Source organism: Anopheles bellator, chromosome 1 (genome assembly GCF_943735745.2).
Source record: "Anopheles bellator chromosome 1, idAnoBellAS_SP24_06.2, whole genome shotgun sequence".
Lineage (NCBI taxonomy): Eukaryota > Metazoa > Arthropoda > Insecta > Diptera > Culicidae > Anopheles > Anopheles bellator.
The window spans coordinates 36,571,672-36,595,056 of NC_071285.1; the positions used below are offsets into that span (position 1 = coordinate 36,571,672).

The following is a 23,385-nucleotide window of genomic DNA, read 5'->3' on the forward strand; positions in this document are numbered from 1 at the left end:
TTTTTTCACATAGAATTGTTGACGCAACGCCTGGTGGCGGTGGTAGTGGTAGTTATGCAACCTAATCACTGCCGAGTGCAACTCGAGAATTGTCGCGATATTCGAGTGGTGGTACTCGCCGCCTGGGGGGTGAAGCTGCGTCTCCGGCGGCCCAGGCTGCTCATCGGTGAACAAAACAAACTTACACGAGCCGCCGCAGTCTACCGGAGCCAACTGATAAGAAGGCGACTCCCGGGGCGGCAACGTTTTTTCTTTGCCCGCAAACGGACCCGCGAAACGCAGTTCTGACGAGGCTGACGAACTGCTATGTGAACGTGCCGTGGCGTTGGCTCGTGTGCAGCGCGCGGCGCTACACGAGAGTAGCGCCCGTTTTTCGCGCCACTTCCGTTGATGTGCCTGCGGAAAAGTTATTTAGCGTTATGCAATGTTCGCTGATACGAATCGCTTATGTCATTTGAATAGTCGATGAGGTGGTGCTCCAGAGGAACGCAGCTCTCTAGCCTATTTTGCACCGTTTATTTCGATGTATCCTTTTGATCGGATTGAGCCAAAGATGGTTCGTTCACACTATAATCTAGTCCAATAATACAAACTATACTTGGCCCGGTGATCTCTGCAAATTATTGGCTACCAGCTCATTACAAAGTATCCCTAAGGATCCGTTTTGAGCCAGTGAAATAATGTCTTCATTACCCCAAAGAACGTTACGCCAAGTTGGCGGCCGCTGTAACTTGATGTGGTTGCGACCGTGTTTGTGCATCCATCGCGCCCCATCGTGAGCGTCGGGGACGCTCACCGCGAGAGCCGCCTGCAGTGAGTTCCTCGGTGTGAATTTCTTTGGCAGTGCATCGGAGAACTTTGGCGCGTACAGAAGGCCAATTCGCGTGTGGCAGCGAGCTAGAATTTTATTTTCTGCCTCAATGGGTTGCCGTAATCGCAGCAGTAGCATCCGAGTGCAGTGCATTGGTGGGTAAAAAAGTGAAATGTCCTCTTATATGCTCGTAAGCCTTGTGGAACTGCTGGAGCGCCGCTTGACAGTGATAGGATTGGCAGACACGTGTGCCTCGGCATGATAAGACAATTTCTTCGCTAAATTGGCCCACCGCTCGTGTGGCCCAGTCAAGTAAACGTAAATCATCGTACGTCAACATCAGCAACAGGGGCGATCATCTCTCCGGTGTGGATTAGCGGCAGCGACAACGTAATCTCCTCCGGCCGGGAATGATTGGCGCTTTGTCCGCGCGCGCGGCACACGTGTGCGGTGCGTCCCCTAGCTCCACTGGTCCCCAGCCGCGTGCGTACCTCTCGCGCGGCCTTGCTGCACCTGCCGGGTGCAGTTGTATTTATTTTTTCAATCGACTTCATGCCGCGCGGGTGGCGCTGTAATGCACTTTAGAAAGTCACGGAAGCGGGCGAGCGATAAAGAACTTCAATTCAGTCATCAAACGGTACAGTGCGGCCGGGGGTGCGCGGGGTGACATTCGATCGGTTCATGCGGTTGCGTCGGGTGCGGGCGCGCGGGGATCGCGCTCGTGTGTGCTGTTGTTGATTGTTCGCTTATGTGCCAAGTGTGGTTGATGAATGAAGCCCTGGGCTCCTCGAGCAGTCAGTACGTCAGTACGTTTACCGTGCCCTTACGTACGTACGCGAGGTTTAATAAAATCGTGTGACGCGTTCGGGATGTGAAAAATGTGCAACGATGCACACCGACGGTGGCGCCACCAGGCCGCCATGCCATGTGCCGATACAGTGGAGTAGCGATTCCTTTTCCTTTCTTTGGAGCTTTTTTTATTGGCTTAAAAAACTATGTGTCATAAAAAGCCTTAAAGAGTTGAAGCCGAGTTTAGAACACGTTTAATACGTATGCAGTATTAAATCGAAAAAAAAACTGGCAAAACAACTACCACTCGATCGGGCGCCAATTAAACTTGAACCCGACGGAGGCGCCTGGTGGGTTTGTGGTAGTGACCGTCAAACACGTTGGGCCCCCCTCACGACGACCACAAAAGGAAGCGCCACCGGTGGGTTGCGTGCGGAAATGTGCTTATCAGGCAAAAATGGCCCGAGAATGGCGGCAGAATTGTGAATGCACTCGATGAAGTGCACCGCTGGCCCTTTGGCCGATTACCTGGCGAATGTGAATGTGGTTCTGCGTGTATGCGCGACGAAGAATAGGACTGAATTTGCTTTCTTTTCTAATTGGATCAAAGAGCGTGAACGGAGAAACGAGAGTTCGAACGAGGAAGCCAAGGACTTGGCACCACTTTTCGCTCTCACTCTCTCTAACTTCCGTTTCTTGTACTCGATCCTGGAACACTCCTCTTTCTTACGCCGTCCGGGTATCCACTTGTTGCGTATCCCAAGGCTAAGCTGGGCGGTCGTTTTTCTACGCCGCTCGTATAATGTGCTTAAAATACAATCTATGCGTACGGCTATTAAATAGCGCCAAAAGTGGGTTTATGTAATTCTGTTCTCCCTGCTTGCCGATGGCGTCGCAGGCCGCCCGCTTTCCGGTTTCGTATTTTTATCAATCGGGTTTCGGTGGGTTGCCTGCGAAACACGAAACCCTTACAAGTGCCGCAACGCTTCCTGGCAGCGCGTTCCGGGGCACCAGTTTTTTTTTGGTGAGACGCGTACCTTTTTCTGGTTCTTTGTTTTCCGCTTTTCCTGGCAGCGGCCAGGAGAGGAGAGATCCAAATTACATCACCGGCAACCGGCCGGATAGAGATCCGTTTAGGGTAACAATCACACCAGTGTGCGTGGGGAGCAGTAGAGAAGGACGCTTGTGGACGTTGTTCCCGAACCGTTGCCAGGGAGAATGCCAGGTCCTTGCGGGCAACAGTTAGTAGCTCGCCGATTGTCTGCCCGGTGCCAGGTGGTGTGCGTTTGAGTGTCTTGTGAGCCGTCGGAAAAACCGAGACGCCGTGGACGCATGTGCACTGAATGTGGACGAATGCAACTGGTTGCAACAGAATCTCCGGCGAGGACGTGGAGTTTTCCTCATACTGTGTATGTGTGCTGTCCAATAATTTCCACCGGCAACACTATCAGCATATGGTTGTGGTTGTTGCCAATTGTTCGCAATGGAAAACGGGAACCAAGGCATGGCGTAATCGGAGAAACGAATCGACATTGGTGTGTGTTTATGTGTGCCTCGTCCGCTGAAGTGTGCAGCAAGTTTCGATCGGTCAGCAAGTGGATTTTCCATGATGGCTGCGGCACCGTTCCCCGATGCCATCCGGCAGTCAGGTACTTCACGTTGAAGCGAGGACGTGTGCGCGTCTCAGCACGGGCAGGATGTTCCGCCGGATAGTCCTGCCTTGAGTGGCCAGTGCAGTGCGTGATCGAAATTGGTTTTCTGTCGTACAAGTGACTTGAGAGTCGAGCGAGTAACAAAGGTTTTAAATAACGACCATCCATGAGGGCAGAAGTGCCACAGCAATCAGGCTAGTGGCCAGTGCGATTCTTCCGTATGGCGTGTTCGACTAAATCCATTATCTGTACGGTAACCGTTTCGAGTGTTGTTGTACTCCGAGTTTAGTTCCTTTCCCAAATGTATGCACTACATCGGGGCAGAGCCTTGCCGAAGAACGGCCCACTCTGGCCGGCTTGTGTTTTAATTAAGTTAACGTCCACGAGACGAGGTAATTGTGACGTGGAACCGGCCGATACCGGCTGTTACCGAATTTGCCATTGTGAAAATCAACCACTGTTTTGCGAAGCGTCCTGCGAGGAATATGCATATGGCGAGCCACTGTACAACGACGACTGGTTACGACATCGGGCATATCTAATCAAATCGGCGTGGTCGACGTGAAAAAAAAGGTGGATAAACGGACTGGGCAAGGACGGAAGGTGAAACCCCGATTTTCCGTGCAGAGCTAAGTACGTAACAATGGTGTTGGTTGGTGTGGTTGTGGATCTGACAGCCAAGCCAAGCAAGACTACCACAGGTAGCGCTCCGTGAAGCAACAGGAGACCGTGCAGGCGGAAACGGAAACAAAAGTGCGCTTTGACACATTGTGTCTGTGTTCGTGTGCTTCCGACGGCGGTTTCTTTGCGGAAAGTTACCAGCAGAAACGGTTTTCCCTGGCAGCGATGCGGTATTTTCCAACTCCAACAATCTCCCGCTCGCTTGCGGTGGTTGTATTCGTAGTAACGGCCACTCTAGGCAGGGAGGATTGTTCTCCGGTGTATCCAGGAAATGGAACCAGTAAATAAAACCTGCTTTCCGAGGAGCGCTGCGTTGGTACCTTGTAGGTGGACGTGTTTTCCGGAAAAAATCATTCAAAAGGGAAAAGAAAACGAGTAAAAAGAAGGGTTTTGTGAAGAACCATTCACCGATTCGTGTCGAAGGGTGGCTTGTTGGTTGCCTAGGCAACGGAAGTTCGCCGAACGGGCTGAGTGAAAAAAGTATAGATGAAAGGTGGCCTGCTGTACATTGTTTTCCCCCCCAGTTTTATAACCCGTTTGCCGCATCGTAGGAGGCCGGAAAATTAGCTTGAAATGTGTACCAATACGAAGTTCTCAGCTAAAGTGCGAAATCAGCGATGTGAAGCACCCGTTTAGTTCCAGGCTGGAGAATCCGCACTTTAGTACTTGACTTAATTGTGAATTGTGAATCGTCGTAACAAAAAGAATGAAACTATACACTGGGAGCAAAAAATAACGGGATTTTTTTTAATAACTCTTCTTCTAAATTCCTTCCCTCTCCACCCTAGATGCAATACAGTTCAATACTCTTTCTTTCTAGTCTTCAATCTTCTTTCGGTTCCTGTCTCTTCCTGGTGCTAAGTTAGACGAATGCTAAGTTAGGCGAATGTTAGTTCAGTTTGTAGCGAATGATCACAAAAAGGTCACGTGATGCAAAAAACGGCACGCAAACGGCGCGTAACACTCAAATAGTATTTTGTGTTGTTTGTTTGGTCAGTCGGAAAGTATGCATAACCCATACCCATACACTTTCCGTTCTACTTTTCGCTTTGTTTTCATATTGACTTGGTCCTGGAGAGGGTTTCCAGGGAAGACTTTCAAGAGCGACCGAGTGCACGTTCACGTTGCAAATATTCGGACATTGAAGGGCACAGGTTCGACATTGGCCAAAGAGACTAAGGATATAGCCAGGGGGTACAGCGTCCGATTGATAAGGTTACGTATGTGGCCAATTTGTTCCCACCGCCCTTTTCAGTGAATACTAATTGATCACTTATAAAGGGCATCGGTCGTGAGCAAGTTCAAGCTATTCACCATTATTCTTGGTAATTTACAATGACCTAACGCTGATGTAACAATATATATTTTCTAAAATATATGATATTCCGTTTGCCAAGGCAGTGTTGGATAAAATGATACTGGAAGACGTTAGCATACTCACGGACTCTTGTTTACTCCATACCTGCGTACATCGTCTAGACTAGTTGTAGCGTCGCAAAACTTCTCGATTTCTTGTCGGACGAAGATGACGCATGACCAAATTAGACTTTACAATCGTTGGCCACCAGCCACCAGCGAGTTCTTTTTATGCTGGAACCGTCCTGAGTCGGTTTCCCAGACAAAACAATACCCACGCTCTTTCGTTTAGTATTGATCCGCTGTAGTTGATTGATTGATGTGGATGCCTGCTGATGAGACGGATGAATAAAATATCCTGAACCATGATGTCGCTTCTTCCGCAGCCTGCCGGCTCTGTTGCTCGCAACCTTCAACAGATTTAATTAAAACCGACTAGTTCTAACAATGTGTAGAAGCGGAATATTTTTATGTATGCTAAACGGTGCTTGAGTCAATATTTAGGAAGCAGAAGGAAGCTACTCGTCTTCTGGGACATGAATGATGCAATTTTGTCCCGACCCTTCGATGCAATGGCGATGCAGGAGCGTATGTAAAGTAACGATTGTTCATGAATCACATCGAATGCCTGCATTCGCTTTTTTGTTTTGCTCTTCCGTGCACCTCTTTGTGGTCTCTTCTCCCACTTGATTTTACATAAAACAGTCAAACCTGCTCGTAATTATGCAGCGCCCTGACGGACCGGGTGTTTTTGAATTTGATCTGGTGTTAGAATGCACACACCGGTATAATCCTATGGTAAATACAAGCGATCAATTTATCTGCAATTTATAAACATAGACTGCTGTAAAACAACGATTAAGCGGAATTACAACTGTAGATGGTTTTCATTCGATGGCCGCAACATTCGATGATGATAGTGGCTTAAACTTACTTTTATGCGGTAAATTATGTATTATGTAAATTAGTGTTAGCGTAGTCATAAGCATGTTTAAATTTCTCGTTGATTGTTGAAAAACTTCTATGGACCAATGAGTCGCTAGTAAGATTGGACTACAGTTATAAAGTGGTGAACATTTATCTTATAACCTTGCCAATTCAACGTTCAGATGAGTACAACACGGAAGTTATGGTTTGGGGATGTATTTATGACATGAATGTTGCCAATTATTAATTTTTCGAGAAGGTTTTCACTCAAAAGGCCACGGTAACTTACGGAAAAAGTGATCATTCTTCAAGAAAATCATCGTTCAAGAAAATTCAAGAAAATTTTCATACTTTTTGAAAATCCACAAGGCACAAGTACTCGAAGACGATAATCTTAAAGTTATGAACCACCACAATATTTGAGCGCAATGGCGTATATTACTGAAATTAAGCAGAGGAATTTGCCGGGTTTCGTTTCGCTACGTCAAATTTCCACTAGTTGTTCATAATAATTTTAAATTTAAAGGGACTCCTGTTGGGTTCGTTAACAAATACCATCAAGAACTTCACGAATAACCTAGAAAATAGTTTAACGACCCTTGAACACGACCCGAACTCATCATTCATTCATTTTCTTCGGTAGCGCGGCAACGCGTTTTTAACATCAATCGGATGTTTGCGGGAAAAAGTTGAACCGTGCATTCAACTGACGAAAGCAATGGGTTCGTTGTTGTGTACGGGCGGTAATTTGACCGGTGCGACTAGCTAATGGCGTGATAACGGTTCAAGGAGACCATCTTGCATTCCGGAAATCGGGTTTGTGACCCGATGAGCTAATACTGGCGTTAGTGATCACTCTGCGCTTGTCATGCGCGATGGGAGATCATGTACGTGCACGAGAGAACCTCATTCACACGTAAATATGAGTTGCATCGATATAACCCTTACCACTACTGGATTACTGTGTGTAGTGGCATCGTGGCACTCGCGGTTGCATAACGCGCTGCACTGCATCGAGTGCAACGCGTGCCCTCAGCGGTGTATGTAGCCATTGCATCAACAACTATTCGCATTTAATAACACACTTACCGCCCGGTACTGTGCGCATTTTGAGGGACAGTCGTTGTTTACTTACAGTTTGGCGCATGTTTGTACGTGGCCACCGCACACACTACCCATCACCACAAGCAAACGTCGGTAGTAAATCGGCGTATCGTGGCCACGATGTGACTCTGTTCTGTTACTATTTTTTCTATTGCCATTTACCACATGCCCCTGTGTCGTCGTCGCGTCGATAGCGGCGCACAATCTTCTTGGAATCCATTGCGGCATGCGCGAGACGCCTTCTATTGTGGCGCTTATCAATAGTTTGTGTATTGTTATTGTTGTTCATATGCAACTGCTGAAGCTCAAGGGGTAGTGAGCAATGACTATTGCGTTGTTGTCTTGTGGGGCCTCTGTTAGCTGCAAAAATTGCAAACAATGAAGTGTATTTCTTTATATTCTTTATTTTATAAGAGAAACGGCGTGATGAATATGTAATGGGGGTCAGGGTACCCTCAAACCCTCAAATTTTCCTGTTAGAGATTCTACATTCTCTTCTATACTGATTCTATGTTTTATATTCTTCCCTTTCTGACCCTAGAGACCTTAAGCAACGAAGAGGAAGTGAAGGATTGATCTGTGCTAAGCATGGCCTTCAGTTTTGGAGGACCTAGTAGTCTACAGTTGAAACTATCTATTTTACTACATCTATTTACAAGCATAACTTAAACCGAAAGTGAAAACTGCAGATAAAAAGAGAGAAAAAAGAGTTAAACGACTCTTTATTTTGTGTGTTGCATTGTAAAGTTCATGTCATCCGCATTGAGTACATTTAAGAGAAAACAAACAGTTATCGGTACGATCGCGACTGGAACTCTTCGGCCCAATTCTAGTGGTGTTACAACAGATTGGAGCAAGCTTTATTTTAGAACGAGTTGCCCCTAGGTACGGCTTCAAAATGGAAGAACTAAAGCACAACCCCTCGCGGGGCAACCTCTTCGACGACGTGGACAGCTTCGGCGGTTCGATCGATATCGATCATCACCATCACCACCATCACAACGCCGATTCGTACTCGGCTATGGACGAGGATGGGGATGATAAAGATGACACCAAACGGTAAGTTGCTGCGGAATGTTGATTCGCCTTTACTAACGGAACGTTTGTTTGTTTTAGAAAATCTCGCAACCTCAGCGAAAAGAAGCGCCGCGATCAGTTCAACCTGCTGGTCAACGAGCTTAGCTCAATGGTGTCCTCCAACAGCCGCAAGATGGATAAGTCCACAGTCCTGAAGTCGACGATCGCATTTCTGAAGAGCCATAACGAGATTGCAGTCCGCTCGCGGGTCCACGAGATACAGACCGACTGGAAGCCGTCTTTTCTGTCGAACGAAGAGTTCACGCACCTGATCCTGGAGGCGCTGGATGGGTTCATCATCGTGTTCTCCTCGACCGGAAGAGTATTCTACGCGTCCGAAAGTATTACCTCGCTGCTGGGGCATTTGCCGGTGAGTTTGTTGTCCTAGGTGGGGTGGGCTCACCTATCGTACCAAAGGAACAAGAGTTCTCCGTTGTTCCATTCCAGAGTGACCTGCTGAATATGACCGTCTACGATATGGTGTACGAAGACGATCAGAACGATCTGTACCACATACTGCTCAATCCGACCACGATAGTGGATCCCCTACAGACGGGCATCAGTCGCGAGAATCAGGTGACGTTTTCGTGCTACATCAAGCGGGGAACGGTCGACTATCGGGCCGATGTGTCGTATGAGCATGTCCAGTTTACGGGCTACTTCCGTGAGTATTCGTGTCCAAAGGACTGAACCGAACCAATCACACGATCCTGGTGTTCACATCTTTCGTAGGTAGCGACGTGGACACGGAGTCCCTAATGACGACCTCTCGGTTCAGCGGGTACACGAGCGACGCCGATTCGCGACTCGTGTTCGTCGGTACGGGTCGGCTGCAGACACCGCAGCTGATCCGCGAAATGTCAATCGTGGACAATACGAAAAGCGAGTTCACGTCGCGCCACAGCCTCGAATGGAAGTTCCTGTTCCTAGATCACCGAGCCCCACCGATCATCGGCTACCTGCCATTTGAGGTGCTGGGAACCTCAGGGTATGACTATTATCATTTTGACGATCTGGAAAAGGTGGTGGCTTGTCATGAAGCATGTAAGCGCTACAATTCTTCTACTCTTGTGATCTCCCCGCTGGGTGCTCTCGATGATTTAAATCCGTTCCTTTTCTTCCGTTGGTTTTTTGGGGGTTTTCCCCGCGTGCCGTAGTGATGCAAAAAGGTGAGGGAACTTCGTGTTACTATCGCTTCCTGACCAAAGGCCAACAGTGGATCTGGCTCCAGACGCGTTTCTATATCACGTACCACCAGTGGAACTCGAAGCCAGAGTTTGTCGTCTGTACGCATCGGGTCGTTAGCTACGCGGACGTGATGAAGCAGATGCGCACGCAGACGGCCGGCGACGGCAAGTTCTCCGAGGACGCAGACAGTGTCAGTGTGCACGGTGTGGAGCGCAAGTTCCAGCAATCGTCCTCCCAAAGCCTGCTGGCCACATCGCCGTGGAGCTCGAAAAGCTCGCGGACGTCACGGGTGGCTCCTACGCCCGGCGTTTCACCAACGGGCTTGTCGAGCCGAGGCCGCCACCGGTACAACACCTACCACGGACCCGGCTCCGACTCGGCTACGTCCATTTCCACCGAGTCCCACACCAGCCGGCAATCGCTTGTTACGCAACATTCGGTTAGTTTTGCAGATGGGTCCGCCGAACGAAACGAAACGATTCAACTGATATCCTCTCACGTTCATTTTAGCGCTCCCGCATGCGGACCAGCACGTGCTCTACGAAGGTTTCATCACAGAGCAGTCAACAAGACCGACAGACAGCATCTCACTTTTTGCTCCAGCAGCAACAGCAGCAGCAACAGCAACAGCAACAGCAACAGCAATCTCTACAGCAACAGCAAATGCAGCTCGACCAACAACATTTCCAAACATCGCAACAGCATCACCAACTTCATCTGCAGCAAAATCAGTTGCAGCAGCAGCTGCAACAGCAACAGCAGCAACACCGTTCGCTGCACCAGCAGCTGCAAACCCATCAGCAGCAACAGTTGCACCAACATCACGCCTCCCAGTCTCAGCCAACGCTCATGGTGCAAAGTATCCCCCCCGAGCCGGAAATGTACGGCCAAAAGCTGACGGCGTCACAGCAGCCGCACCAAAGTCACGGCCACGGTCAGCAACAGTCCCACCTTCCGCCAACTTCGCAGCCACAGCAAACGACGCCACAGCAGCAACAGCAGCAAACGGTGCAGCAACAGCTACACCAAGCTACGGCGGCGGCCACGATCCTGACCCCTCCGGTGACGCAGATCATCGGAGCGACTGGGTTCATCGAACCGCAGCAGTATTTGACGGCCATTCCGGTGCAACCGGTACCGGCCTTCACGGATACGGCCCCGGCGGTACTCTCGCCCAACTCGTCGATCTCCCCACACGGTGGCTACCCGGTGGTGCACCATCCGGCGGTCAGCGGCGCGGGGGGCGTCGTTCTAACGCCTACCCAAAACCAGGTGCAAGATCAGTTGCAGCGGAAGCACGAGGAGTTGCAGCATCTTATATTGCAGCAGCAGGAAGAGCTGCGGCGAGTGCAGGAGCAGCTCCTAATGGCACGTTACGGTCTGTTGCCCTCGATCGTGTCCCTTCCCTTTCCGGCCACCGGTGGAAATGGGGGCCCGGCTGTGATTCCACCAGAACGGTGCCCGACCACCGGAGCACCGTTTCTGCAGCACCACCAGGCGGGCCATGGGGCCGCCTTCCATCATCGACACCACCACTACCATCCATCGTCATCCGGGTCGTCGTCGGTGCAATCGCAGGCTCACCATGCTCAGCAAGATCCACAGCAACAGCAGATGTGCTTACCGGACCAGAAACCGATTCTGCATCCAGATCCAGAGCAGCTTAACTTTACCGACACGGGCCAGGGAAAACTGTCTGAGGCTAGCGAGATGGTTTCGTACATGCAGTTGACACCGGTCCCGCTTCATCATCTGCAGCAGCAGCAGCAGCAACAGCAGCAACAGCAGCAGCAACAGCAGCAACAGCAGCAGCAACAGCAGCAGCAACACCACCACCACCACCATGGGTCAAGCGCCTCATCGACTTCCACAACACCCGCCTCTTCAGTTCAGAACCAACGGCAGCAGCAACTAATGCAGATCGGTGCACCGGATGGATCGGGAGCACCGGGTGGCAGCGGCATGGGCCTGTTACAGTATCAAATGGCACCGGAACAGGCGCAAAACCTTTTCGCTTCCGGCATGGAGCAACAGCAAAACCAACAGCAGACACACCCTCCGTCACAACAATCCCACCATCAGCTGCAGCAGCAGCAACAGCAGCAACAGCAAGGAGCTACCGGCAGTTCCGACGCCGGATCACACACCTGCCCTTCACAAACGAGCGAGTTGTGAGCGTGAAGAATAGCAGAACACAACGATCGAGCTTTAAAATCGAGCTTACTGCGGGTCCGAGTGCTAGGGCCGGTCAGATCGATACTGTAAAATATCAAGCTTTTACAACACCATTGTACCGAAGTGGTTTCAAGTTGTCCATCCACCAAAGAAGGATATTTTTCTAAAATAATATTGTGTATAGTGAGCGATTGAAACGATCAATATGATTTACGTATACACCACTGACCTTATTGTAGCATTAGTGTTAGAAGCAGCGTAGAGAAACAAACTGGAACCAGACGAAGAAGTATTTGTGGCTTAAATTTTAACCTAAGAAATGAAACAAATACAAAGAAAAGACGAACGTGTGATGAGGCATTGTAGCGAATAAGCGGTAGGTTTCTAAGCGATGTACGAGCTAAACACTAGAATAGCCATAAAATGTGGTAGGAAATTAGGAAATAGCATTCCGCAAAACTTTACAAAACAACCGATCGATGAAATCGAGTTATAGAAACATTTACAATCCATTAGTTTCGTGCGGTGAAATGTCGAGCGAGGGAAGAAAGTCGAAGAAAGTGCTACACTCACCGCGAACTTATTGGAAGAGAGAAATAAATGAAGGAGAAAAAGGAACGTTCGCTCAGGTTGACTGTGCACTGCAAAGAAAGTAGAAAGAAAATACCAAGAACCAGCCGTCGGTTTTGTCAATTCAATGAAAATGTAGTGAAATAATTGGGTTTCTTGACAAACTTTTATTATTCCTTCGTCTTGATAATTAGTTTGGGTCGATCATCGATCAAGAGCTGTTACTCATCTTTAGTCAGTGTTTTCCATTGCTTTGAATTGCCGAATTGGATTGAAATGTAATCTTTGAGCTAGTTGGCTATTCGCTCAAGCAAATTATAATTTTTGGAGGCTTGGAACATGGGTCGGCCATTTTTTCAGTGAAACGATCGGCTTATAACGCATTAGTATACTTCAAATCTTGTACAAGCATGATATGCAATCAACTGGTAATCGCCATGCAAGCTTCGGTACATTTTACGCTAGAAAGCGACAAAACGCTTCAAATGATACACAAAATAATAACGGAATATGGGTCTTCAGAATGTTCCTTCAGCGTTAAGGGTTATTATTATGCTTTACACGATCACTTTCACGCGCCAAGCACAACTGTTTGATGAACCGCGCCCCCTGCAAACAAAATTCGCCAAAACAAACAGAGGGTCATTTGGTGATACACCCTACACACTTGAATGAGACACTCGAGCCTGCAATCAATACCTTCAATACGTCTAGGTAACGATCGTTCGATTACGACCATCCCAAAAACCATCTTTTGTCAGAAAAAAGACTGAAAAGGCTAATAATAAAATAAAATTCAACCATCGTTATCAACGCCGGGTTGACCTTGTTGCCGGGAAGTTACGCTTGACCACACTGCCAATTGGCCGTGCAGTGACGCCACCGGCCGGTCGATTGTAGCTTGAACCGCACGAAAGTAGGTTTCGAGCTGCTTCTTTCGCGCTCCGTGTTTACTCCGGTTTTTGGTGAGATGGCGTCGCAGTTTGGTGCTGATAGCGTCCGGTTATCAAACGGTCGTTTATGGCAATAAGGAAGATGGCCAAAGGTTTTTGTATTGTTTGCTGTACACTGTATGAAAACGACATTTATTTGGCACTTTCCGTTCGCTTAGTGATTAATTGATTTAAAAGTTGGTATAAAAAAGAAACAACTCAAAATAGCATTACCATAGGTAGAATAACAACAAAGATCCTTAATCTTAGCTAAACTCCCCGTTTGTTCGCAGGCTTTTGCCCTACAGCTTCTTGAACGCGTTTTGAAGCACCTCGAACTCGTTGTGGATGTTGCGCATCAGGTTGCTGATCTGGGGCACCGAGTCGAGGATCTCGATGCTCTGCGTGTACGGATCGTACCGGACACCGAACGGACGGGGGATCGTGTTGGCGTAGTTGATCATCTTCTGGATCGCATCTTCGAAGCTGTCGGACACGAAGTACACCGGTTGGTACTCGGTGATCGGGTACTTTTGTTCGCACGTCTTTGCCGGATCGAACTCCCGCAGCTCGGGCTTATCGGTGAGGCAGTACTGGAGTTCGCCGAAGGAGGACAGCAGCCCAGCTCCGTACGCCTTGAGGGCGCCATTCTGACGGCACATCCCATACTCGACCGTGAACCAAAAGCACTGCGGAATGGAATGGATCATGAGAGAGTCGGTTTCCTGTCGAATCGAGCCCGGGATAGCTTACCGTGGCGAGCTTCTCGACGAACTCATCCGGGGCGCCGAGAGACGCGAGGCCAATCTCCTGCGAGAACTGCGCGAACGACGGATCGGCAAAGAGGGGTGCGTGGCCGAGCAGTTCGTGGCACACGTCCGGTTCCGGAGTGTACAGGGGTTTACTCGGATGGCGGATGTATTGGGTCGAGTGAAACACACGGAACGCCAGCCCGGCGAGGAAGTCACGCGACGAAAGCAAGCCGGCCACCGGTCGCAAAGTGAAGCCGGTGCAGTCCTTCAGGAAGTTCGAAACGTCCTCCAGCTGCGGGATGTTGTCCTCGCGGTAGCCACAGTTTTCGATCAGCAACGGGAACACGTGGTTGTGTTCACGGCAGGCGTTCGTCGGGTAGAGCTTCGTCAGCTGGCGGAAAACGGTACGCCAGGTGTCGGTCTCGGCCTCGGTGTAGTCGACGTGCGGCAACGGTTGGCCGTGCTTGTAATTGAACGCAATGTCGGCAAAGTACTTGCGCCGCTCACGGTACGTCGGATCGGTGAACCCGGGATGGTCGGAGTCGAGTTCGGCACCGTACGAAAGGATCTGATTGGCGAACCGATCAAGATCGCGGATACGCCGTGGGAACCACGGAACGGTTGCTGTGGAGATGAAAGGCTTGGAGATAAGTAAATGAAAGACCCTCGCCCTCGTTCTCTCTGTTACCTTCATTGTCCTTGTAATCCCGTGAGATGATGTTGAAGTAGTTGCTGTGCTCGCGAATCGTTTCAATGGCCGCACTGAGCGTCCCTGCTTTTCCGTCACACTCCACCATGAACTCGTAGCCCGGACCACGGGTCGACGAGCGGGACTCGATGTGCAGCAGGTTCACGCGGTGATCGTCAAAAATCTTCAGCATTTTCGCCAGAGCGCCGGCCTCCTCTTGCTCCGGCGAGAAGATGATGCACACGTTCTTGGCCTCTGCCGACTCGTGTCCCTCCATAATGTACGAGCCGCCTTCCTTGAGGGTGGGCTATCGAAAGGATGGGAAAGTTAATTTATTACAGAGGCGCGATCGTGACAAGCGAGGATCTTCTAAGGAACTGAACGCAACACGGTGCGAGTGGTTCATTTTTATAAGTCGACGACGGCGACGCAGTCGGTTCGGATTTTCCCCGTGTCGCGGAAACAGAACGAGAGACAGGCAGGAAGCGAATGCCGCTTGGGGCAGCACAGACAGTCCGATGTCCGACGGTGTTTCCGCAACTTTATTTTCATCTCCGTCCAGAGGGCTTTGTTTGCGTTGCAGTGAATAGTAAGGGAATGATGAAACAACTGCCAATGATTGCCCACCTCGCGTTCTCTAGCGTCTAGGGGCGTCTCTCGTGTTCGGTATCTCTGGGCTGTCCCTGATTTTCATTCGGATCCGACGATCGGGGGTTCTTGTGGAACAGAAGAATAGGTTCGTAGGCTTTTGGATAGCCTTCGGGTTTACTGCAACGGAGACTACATGGGAAACCGGTTTGCAATGAGTCATTAACAAGGTTTCGCTACTGTTGACATTGACGGGGAGGTGATTGTACTGCGCACACTACCGACGACTGACGACCTGTCGTCGGCGAAGGCATCGGAGACTGCAGAATTGCGTTGCAAACCGATTTCCTCGGCGGTGGTGGCACGCGGAACCGAACGTGGACTTTCGCAAGATCACTGATCCGGTTGAAGCGGGGCAAAAGATCAATCATTGCGTGGTGCAAGCGATAATGGAGTAGCGATACTAGAGAGGTCGATTACTGAGTAGGTCACTCGCAAAGAAAAGGCGTAGCTTGATGTGTTGTTGCCACTGTTTTCGACATGCGCAGATTTAGCTCAACACAAGACAACATTTGAGCAAACGAAAAACATTGGCAAACCCAGCTACAGTTGCAAAAAAACCTTTCCAGTGTCCAATAACTTTTACAGCGGCTCGAATACTCGTTGTCGGTTCACATACCCCTTTCGATTCCTGCCTTGCCAGCATCGTGGACGCACGGTTTACAGCACAAATGTCACAAAACACTAGCTCAATGAGAGACTTCGAGCAAACACCGGCGTTTCAGACGTTCACCGAGCTGGTACTGTTGGGCCTGGCAGCTGCCCAGATAGTATTTAAATCAATCGGGACCAAGGGAGATGCCTGCGCTTAGGTGTGTTGTTCGATCGGTGGCACAGCCTCCGACACCCGGGGCGATAAGCTATTGACCACAACACGCCACAAACCACGACAAATGACGATCGGGCTGACCTGCCTCCGGTTATCAGTACTCACTAGGAGTGAGTAGCGCGGCCTAGCGAAAGACAGAGAGCCTATGATTCGTTGACACCTTTGACACTAATTGGGCGCCAACGGCCGATTTGGGCCGTGTCGGACTGCTTGTCGGAGTCGGCTTATCACTGCGGGGCGCTTCCAATCCGACCGAAACAAAACGGATTAGGCAAGTTTTAGATTACAAACTTTAAAGTGTTATTTTTAATTTCATGTGTTTTTGCGGTGATGACCCATCGCTTGTATGCATTAGACACCCTGGGTGCGGGCACGTGACAGGGTGCGTGGTGTGTGGGAGAAAGGATGAAGGGTCCACAGACACCGACCGGTGATCGTTGATCGGTTGCGAGTGACGCTGCGAACACTGATAACGTTCAATCCGTTGTAACTGATTCCTGGACCGTTCCTGCGACGCAAACGGTACGCGGCAAAGAATGTGGAACTTGTTGGTGTTTCCAGGTCACTCCTGTCGCATCCGATGACGAAGTGTTTTTGTTATGCGTTTGCCGTTTCTTTGTTGTCTCGACACGTCACGTTTCGAGAGCTTACTGGGCTTTGATCAACAAGTAAGGAACCACACCAGATGAGGTATTGCTTTCGGATAAATGTTAACGCCACTACCTTACGCGACGGTTAGTAAACGGTTCTCTTTACCTTCTCAAGCGCCTGATTTAAACGGTACATGTTGGTACACTTTTGCTTTCGGACCAGGGCGAATAGAAAAATGCGGTAACAAAACAAACACAAGCACAACACCAAAGAATGCACCAAACAGTCTGGATGCCCGGCCCGGGGTATGTCCGTGTCGCACGAAAGTAAAAGTAGAACTGAACTCTGGAGCCAAGCGGATCGATCCAAAAACCCGAGTGGAACTTTCGATCCCACCACCCGGTCACGGTTGGATGATCGCGTTGTTCGAATGGACGGAAGGAGCAGCCGAGGCAAAGGGTTAGCGACGATAACGGTCGGTAGGGCTGCAGAGCTGCATCAGATAGTAACAAGATAAGACCTCAGCGTTAGTATTCGAAGTGGGGGACGATGCATTCGAAATGCTGTTGGGCGGCCGCTTGGTCGAACAGGTCTGTCCTGTTTCTAGCTCTCCAGCGACCTGAACATGGCTACACCGAGACACGTGTATGTAAATCAATCGGACGGTAGGTGGACACTAAGCGATCGACGATTTATGAGATTCTCTCAGTCGCTTATCAACCGTTTTACATTTAAAATATTCCGCGCGATCGTCAACAACAATAAAGCACGTTGAGCTGGAACCATCGGAACCGTTCAGCTTCTTCCAGCAACAACTCAGCAGAGGAAGAAATGGGCCAATGGAATGTTTTCGAACTCATAAACGAATGGTACGACGAGCTAACTGCGTGAATATGGTTGAGCATGGTGAGCTCAGCATGGTGAGCTCGGACAGGTCAGCATGTAGCTAGAGAGTTGCGGTACAATTAAGACTTAAGAGTCAAGCATGAAGTTCAATTGTTAAATACAGATACAATTCTAGCTGAAGATCGATTGTCGAGTCTATAGTCGATTGAGACAAATGGATTTTCCACCGTAAAACAAAACGTTTGAACGCAATAATTGCGCCCGACACACAGTGGGGAATTCGTGCAGGATAAATGGGCATAATTGGTTTAAGGATGAATCTGCGATGCGATGATTTTTTTCAATTTTATTGTTTTCTATGCATCTGTTTTGAGTAAAATGAACTTTTTATGTGTAATACAGGCGTTCAATTAAATAAGCATTTTTTGTTATTTTAAGGTATGCAATCTTCATTACTCCAAAGTGTCTTAATGTATAATTGTCAGCAAATATCGAATTTCTGATTAATAAACGAATGCCTTATGTGTGTAAAAAAAGATATGAAATGATCGAGAAGTTTTGCCCATTGCATTTGTGGACATTTTTAAACAAGTAATTATTACCATCCGAAGTATCCAACTATCATTTAAAAGTTTGATGCCTATTAGTCTATTAGTCTCCATCCAAACTCAAACCGATATTATCTACTGGATTAAGTACATGATCAATTGCGATATCGTTTTTCCATGATCAAAATCCTTGAACACCTGATACAGGTAAATACTTATTATTTGTAAAGGATTCATTCGGTTATTAGAATACAAGATAAACATTTAACCTATTTTACTTAAATAATAAAAAAGGTATAAAGTTCATAAAGGTAATATGACTATTTTATAAACTACATAGAGACCAGGCGCCTCCTTATGCAATCACGAAGTATCTTCTTATAATAACCCTAGCCTATAATAATAACGGATCGTGACGGATGCAAAACTGATTGAAAATAGTTTGAAATTACCTAAATCAATTAAAATTGTACGAAAATAACGACGCCTAGTTTTAATTGTAATGCCTAGTTTAGGCGAAACAATCCGAAGCATTTTTTTTGCTGCTTTATCAAAGTTGATAATAAATAAAAATGTGCAAGCAGTGTCAAGCGTAAATTTTTGATTATTTCATATGGAAGAAGAACCCATCACCCTTCTAAGGATTTATGGATACTTTACCGTTTAATACCCATGCAAACGATCGCTTTAGAATAGCCAATTAAAGTTGGCTTAAAAGTGCAATTTTATCACTCTTTCGACTGTGACAGATGAATTCTCGGAATCTACGCAACGCAGAAGGCTAAATAATTGGATTGGTCATAGCTAACCCTAGGCCTTTTTTGGGAAAATATAACTAAAATTCTCACTTTAAAAAGTTGGTTTATGTCCGCCTTTTCGTCCAATTTCGCTGCACACGCCATCCATTCATTCACTCGTCATCGTTTTGTTTGTTGACATTGCGTGAACCCCCACGAACTCGGACCACGAACCGAATGAACCGGGTGAATCGCGTGTTCGGGTTTTGGCCGAAGTTCCGAACCGAACCGTGCCGGAAAAGTCTTGTGCTGGAAAATTCTCGCTCCAGCTAGTTAGTTTCGTTAGTCGCCCGTTGCGAGATGACGCATCTGCCGGTTACGGAAGTGTTCCCGTCGCTTGGCGCACGCCACTAGCAACCCAAACGGAAACGGTGTTTTGTGACAATCGGTAACGATACAATGGCCAGCTTGTGCCACTCGGAGTTTGGTTCGGGGACGATGCTGCGATGTGCGCTGGAACATGTGCGGAAAAAGTGCACCGGAAGTGGAAGAAAAGGAGATAGAAGCATCTTGCCCGTGCTCTTTATGGCCGTTCAGTGGACGACAATAGCTCCGTTTATGTGAAGGTCAAGAAGTAGCGGGTGATAACAAAAGAAAACGCAGCATAAAGCAATATATTCTGCGGCGGCTATTGTATTGTTGCTCCCCGGTCGCCGTTATTGGTGCCACCCGCCGGAGGATCACCTTCCGGTCGCGTTCCGTGTGGCCATTGTGGCCGATGTGTGCTGTAACCAAGAACCGAACCGGGATCGGATTCGGGCCCGAAGTGAATTTTTCTCCAGCGACCGAGCGACCACCGCCGCACCGGATACATTCATCCGTCAAAACACCGCACGGGGGTCGGGAAAACGCCAAAACACACGCACACAGTGGTAGACACCTTGCTGTCTTAGGGTGTCCTTGTCCACGGGAGCCCCATCGACGGAACGGGCAAACATTCATCGATTTCCAGTCGAGTCGGCACCCATCGGATACCTGACAATGGACATCGGTGACAGAGAGAGAGAGAGAGAAAGATAAAAAGAGACATAGAGGCACTATGTTGCGAAATACTTTTTTTCGAACTCTCTCCAAGCCCTAGCCCGATGCGCCCTAAGCATCCTTCGGGGCCAAAGATCAAAGCAAGCGCTCGCTTAATGTGTTGTCTCCCCTTGTGTTACATTTTTGTGTGATCCGCTCGCCCATGCTTCGGGCATCCGCTTCGCCGGTTTGCTTAGATCGATGACATTCTATTGTGTGTTTTTTGTAAAGGATTTCTGTGTCCGGTTTTTCACCGGAATCCACTTGAACGGCCGGGGGAAACGGATGCGCCCGGTTTTGGTCCCCTCCGGAAAAAAGGGCTCCATTTCCGAACTTCATTACCAAATATCCCGCATCATCTTTGGCAACAAATATTTCCGGGTGACTGCTGCTCTCCAGGGTCTCTTTTTATGTTTTTAAATTAAATTTTCCCCAAAAAGGGTTCGGAAAAGCTTTTCGGGGAAGTACGGCACACCTGGCTTCACCGGTTCGGCCCCCAAACAGGAGTCAATCTACCGGGTGGGATGAAGGATGATAACATTTCTGGAAGCATTTAATTACTCTTGCCGCTCCGTGTTCCACGAATCCTCCGGGGGGGCTACCAAATTGAATATTCTGCCGTGCCTCGTGCTGCTCGGCCGGCGAACGTTTCATGCCGCAATTGCGGCCATTTTTCAAGACCCCAGGCACCCCAGGTGCACCGTATTTATCGGTCCGGCTAAGGATATGTGATGTCTATACGGCATTTGTAGCGATGAGCCTAGCGGACGAGTCCATCCAAGTGAGCATGTGCTCTAGCGCAGCGTAAGTTTGATACCAACAACAGTTGGGCCCGCACTTCGGTACACAGCTATAGTGAATTACGGTTCTTCCGGTCAGCCGGCGAATCCCGGTGTCCCGGTGTGCGTAAGTGTGTTCCGTGAGTGTTTCGCTTCCCGCACGCGCCCGTGTGTGTGGTGGTGTTGGCCAAAGTTTCATATATTTAGTACGCTGCGGTACGGCATTCGTGACCAACGATCCATCATCGTTCGGTGCCGGGAAAGGATTTGGCCGCGAGGTAATCTTGTCTCGTGGCTTTCTTCATATCTGATTCCTTTGCTACGTATTTATTTGTCCCTCCTGCCGCGACCAGTTGGTGAGTGAGTGCGGAAAAGTGTTGTGGAGAAAAAAAAATCGGTTCCAAGTTTAGTGCCAAACAACCGAACCGGAACCGAGCCGGTTTGGTGGGGAGAGCCCCGTGAGGCGGATAAAAGTGAAAGGTTAAGAGAGACGAAAAGCCAAAACTCACAAGAATCAACGGACCGCGGGCCGGTGAACTGTTTGCGTGCCACGAACTTCATGCCGGGCGAAGCGGCGAAGGCAACCGAAATCGAGACACCATGACGTTAAGGATAGTTCCTCTGCTCCTCGGTGCCAGCGTGCTGTTGTTGCTGCTTTTGTCGGGCGAGTCCGGTAAGTCCTTTTCATTAGTCATTAGCTACCCGGGGAACCTTACCTTATTGAAGCTGGCACCAGCAGATGGTCCTTGAGCCGAGCGAAGGATGCGCAACTGTCAAAACAATTCTTTCTTTTAAAAAAACCGACGAATGTTCGCAGTTCCGGAAGGCGGTCCGAATGTCACTATCTTTCGGGAACACGAAAATCATATGAAGGTTATAGATTTTACATCCAAAGCTATTGTTTTTCTTACGAAGAATATTGTTGACCCACCACAGAAAAGTAGCAACAGTGGGCAACATCTGCGGACCTTTTGGGTACGGAATGTTAGACTTTAAACGATCCTTAGCGGCCCCAAAACGGGTGCACGGATGCTATTATCGTCCTTTAAACACACACACCAACTTACTTCTGTCAGGAGCATTCTCCTTCGGCTTGGCTGCTGTCGCCTGCACGTCGAGTCTGCCCTCCCGCACCCCCCCTTGAAGTTACGGCCGAGAGCCGGAAATTTAGCTACAGTTCGAGCGTGTGAAACGGTGTTTTAGGGCTTTTTATGAACCTTCCTGTCCATAAATCAGACAGAACGTGGTCCTGTTTGCCACCACCAGCGACGCCGCGCCTTTTCTGCTTTCCGGCGTAAAAAGGGTCACATTTCTTGCGAGGAGCGCTCCTCGAGGACTTTACATTCGCCGCGGCCGCCAGGACGCCGGAGGACGCTAACTAGCGGAAAGGCAACCCGGTGCAGGCACTTTGGCGCAAACTTTATCCATTGCGTTTACCTTTCGGTGCATGCCCTATGTTGGGCCAACTGTTGGAAACTATTGCCAACCCTCCACCGCCTGGTGAGCCAATTCAATTTGGAACACGCGCGCTGCCATCGCGAAATCTGGGAAAGCTGAAAGGGAAGGCAAAAAAAAAAAAACGATGGTCGCCTTCATTGGAAAGAGTTGCCGGGGGCTCCACGGCAGACGGCCAGGTTCGTACGGCCAATGTCAAAAGTGGACGCCACGGAAAAGGACGAAACGAAGTGGGAGAGAAAAAAAATAAAACCTCTCGGCCGGCAAACAAAAGGAAAAGTCCTCGAAGAAAGCGCCGAAAGTTGGGCTAGTTTGCCGAAGTTTGCATGTAAATTGTGGTCCTTTTTCCCGCTGCCTTACGGAGTAATAGATTCTAAAGGGTGGCCGAAGCCGAAGCCTTTCCACCAGAGGGCACGCCAAAGGCCGGTGTACGGGTTTCGGGTTCCGGATCCCCTAAAACCCCCGGCTCAAGTAGCCGACTTTCAGAAGTGTATGAAGGAATCTGTCGAGAGAGCGAGAGAGAGAGACAGTATGAAAGCTTTTTGCATTGGAAAATGTGGGCCGGCCGGTGGGTGTTTGAAAGCATGCACCACACCATAAACACATACACCCACGCGCCGTGGTCTGTTGATTGTGTCCGTCCCGCGGCATCCTGGAACCGGTCTTGTTCGCGCTGAACATTAATTAAAGTGAACTTTCTGGCGTCGCCGTTTTTTCATTATCCTTTGCGGGTACTTATCCTGGACGCAGCACCCGTGGCCCGTGGTGCGTTAATTCTTCGCCACTGTCTGCCTCAGGTCAGTGGATTGTGGTAAGAGAGGATAAAAAAAAACGCGGCCAAGGAGCTCGTGTTGCTTGCGGGAACCGCTCATCACGCTCCGGACGGGTTGAACGGACTGTGCCCGGTTTTACATTTTATATTAACGTTTCCCGCGGGGTCGCTACGCCTGAGGCCCGGTCATCGCGAAGCGAGTCGCGTAATCAACGCAGCAAATGGGAAAAGTTTTCCACCGTTTAATGTGCTCTCGGTGTGTGCGTTGTGATGCTCGATGCCAGTTCGGGGCCGTTCTCTGCCTCGGTGATGTTTATGAAATGCTCATCATAAAGCTCATATACGGCTGGTGCTGGCCCTGCGAGTGATGATTCGCAGCCTACGGGCTGCGAATTGCG

The 23,385-nt window shown here is 49.1% G+C and overlaps 2 protein-coding genes across 3 annotated transcripts; one reads left to right on the top strand and one right to left on the bottom strand.

Annotated features, from left to right (window-relative positions):
• Positions 1 to 855: 855 nt before the first annotated feature.
• On the top strand, positions 856 to 12,885 carry LOC131216127 (circadian locomoter output cycles protein kaput). The gene is made up of 7 exons (XM_058210539.1): positions 856 to 966; positions 7,862 to 8,379; positions 8,437 to 8,767; positions 8,845 to 9,061; positions 9,130 to 9,441; positions 9,555 to 10,024; positions 10,096 to 12,885. Exons 2-7 carry the CDS (start codon positions 8,219 to 8,221, stop codon positions 11,758 to 11,760), a joined length of 3,156 nt encoding a protein of 1,051 aa, XP_058066522.1. The 5' UTR covers positions 856 to 966; positions 7,862 to 8,218; the 3' UTR covers positions 11,761 to 12,885.
• A 497-nt stretch (positions 12,886 to 13,382) lies between these two features.
• On the bottom strand, positions 13,383 to 17,132 carry LOC131216128 (protein henna). 2 transcript variants are annotated; one of them, XM_058210541.1, is made up of 4 exons: positions 16,936 to 17,132; positions 14,703 to 15,009; positions 14,016 to 14,638; positions 13,383 to 13,951 (listed from the first exon to the last, which is right to left on the bottom strand). In XM_058210541.1, exons 1-4 carry the CDS (start codon positions 16,963 to 16,965, stop codon positions 13,565 to 13,567), a joined length of 1,347 nt encoding a protein of 448 aa, XP_058066524.1. In that variant the 5' UTR covers positions 16,966 to 17,132; the 3' UTR covers positions 13,383 to 13,564. The 2 variants fall into 2 exon arrangements, with proteins under 2 accessions (XP_058066524.1, XP_058066525.1); XM_058210542.1 differs by lacking the exon at positions 16,936 to 17,132 and adding an exon at positions 15,970 to 16,089.
• Positions 17,133 to 23,385: the final 6,253 nt, after the last annotated feature.

What these genes read in the sequence shown, in the direction of transcription:
- LOC131216127 (XM_058210539.1), top strand. Translation starts at nt 8,219, where the DNA reads ATGGAAGAACTAAAGCACAACCCCTCGCGGGGCAACCTCTTCGACGAC. An exon ending in CCAGTTTACGGGCTACTTCC is followed by an intron (nt 9,062 to 9,129) that starts GTGAGTATTCGT and finishes CATCTTTCGTAG; the next exon opens with GTAGCGACGTGGACACGGAG. An exon ending in GGTGGCTTGTCATGAAGCAT is followed by an intron (nt 9,442 to 9,554) that starts GTAAGCGCTACA and finishes CGCGTGCCGTAG; the next exon opens with TGATGCAAAAAGGTGAGGGA.
- LOC131216128 (XM_058210541.1), bottom strand. Translation starts at nt 16,965, where the DNA reads ATGTACCGTTTAAATCAGGCGCTTGAGAAG. An exon ending in TAAATCAGGCGCTTGAGAAG is followed by an intron (nt 15,010 to 16,935) that starts GTAAAGAGAACC and finishes TCCTTTCGATAG; the next exon opens with CCCACCCTCAAGGAAGGCGG. An exon ending in TCGTCGAGAAGCTCGCCACG is followed by an intron (nt 13,952 to 14,015) that starts GTAAGCTATCCC and finishes TCCATTCCGCAG; the next exon opens with TGCTTTTGGTTCACGGTCGA.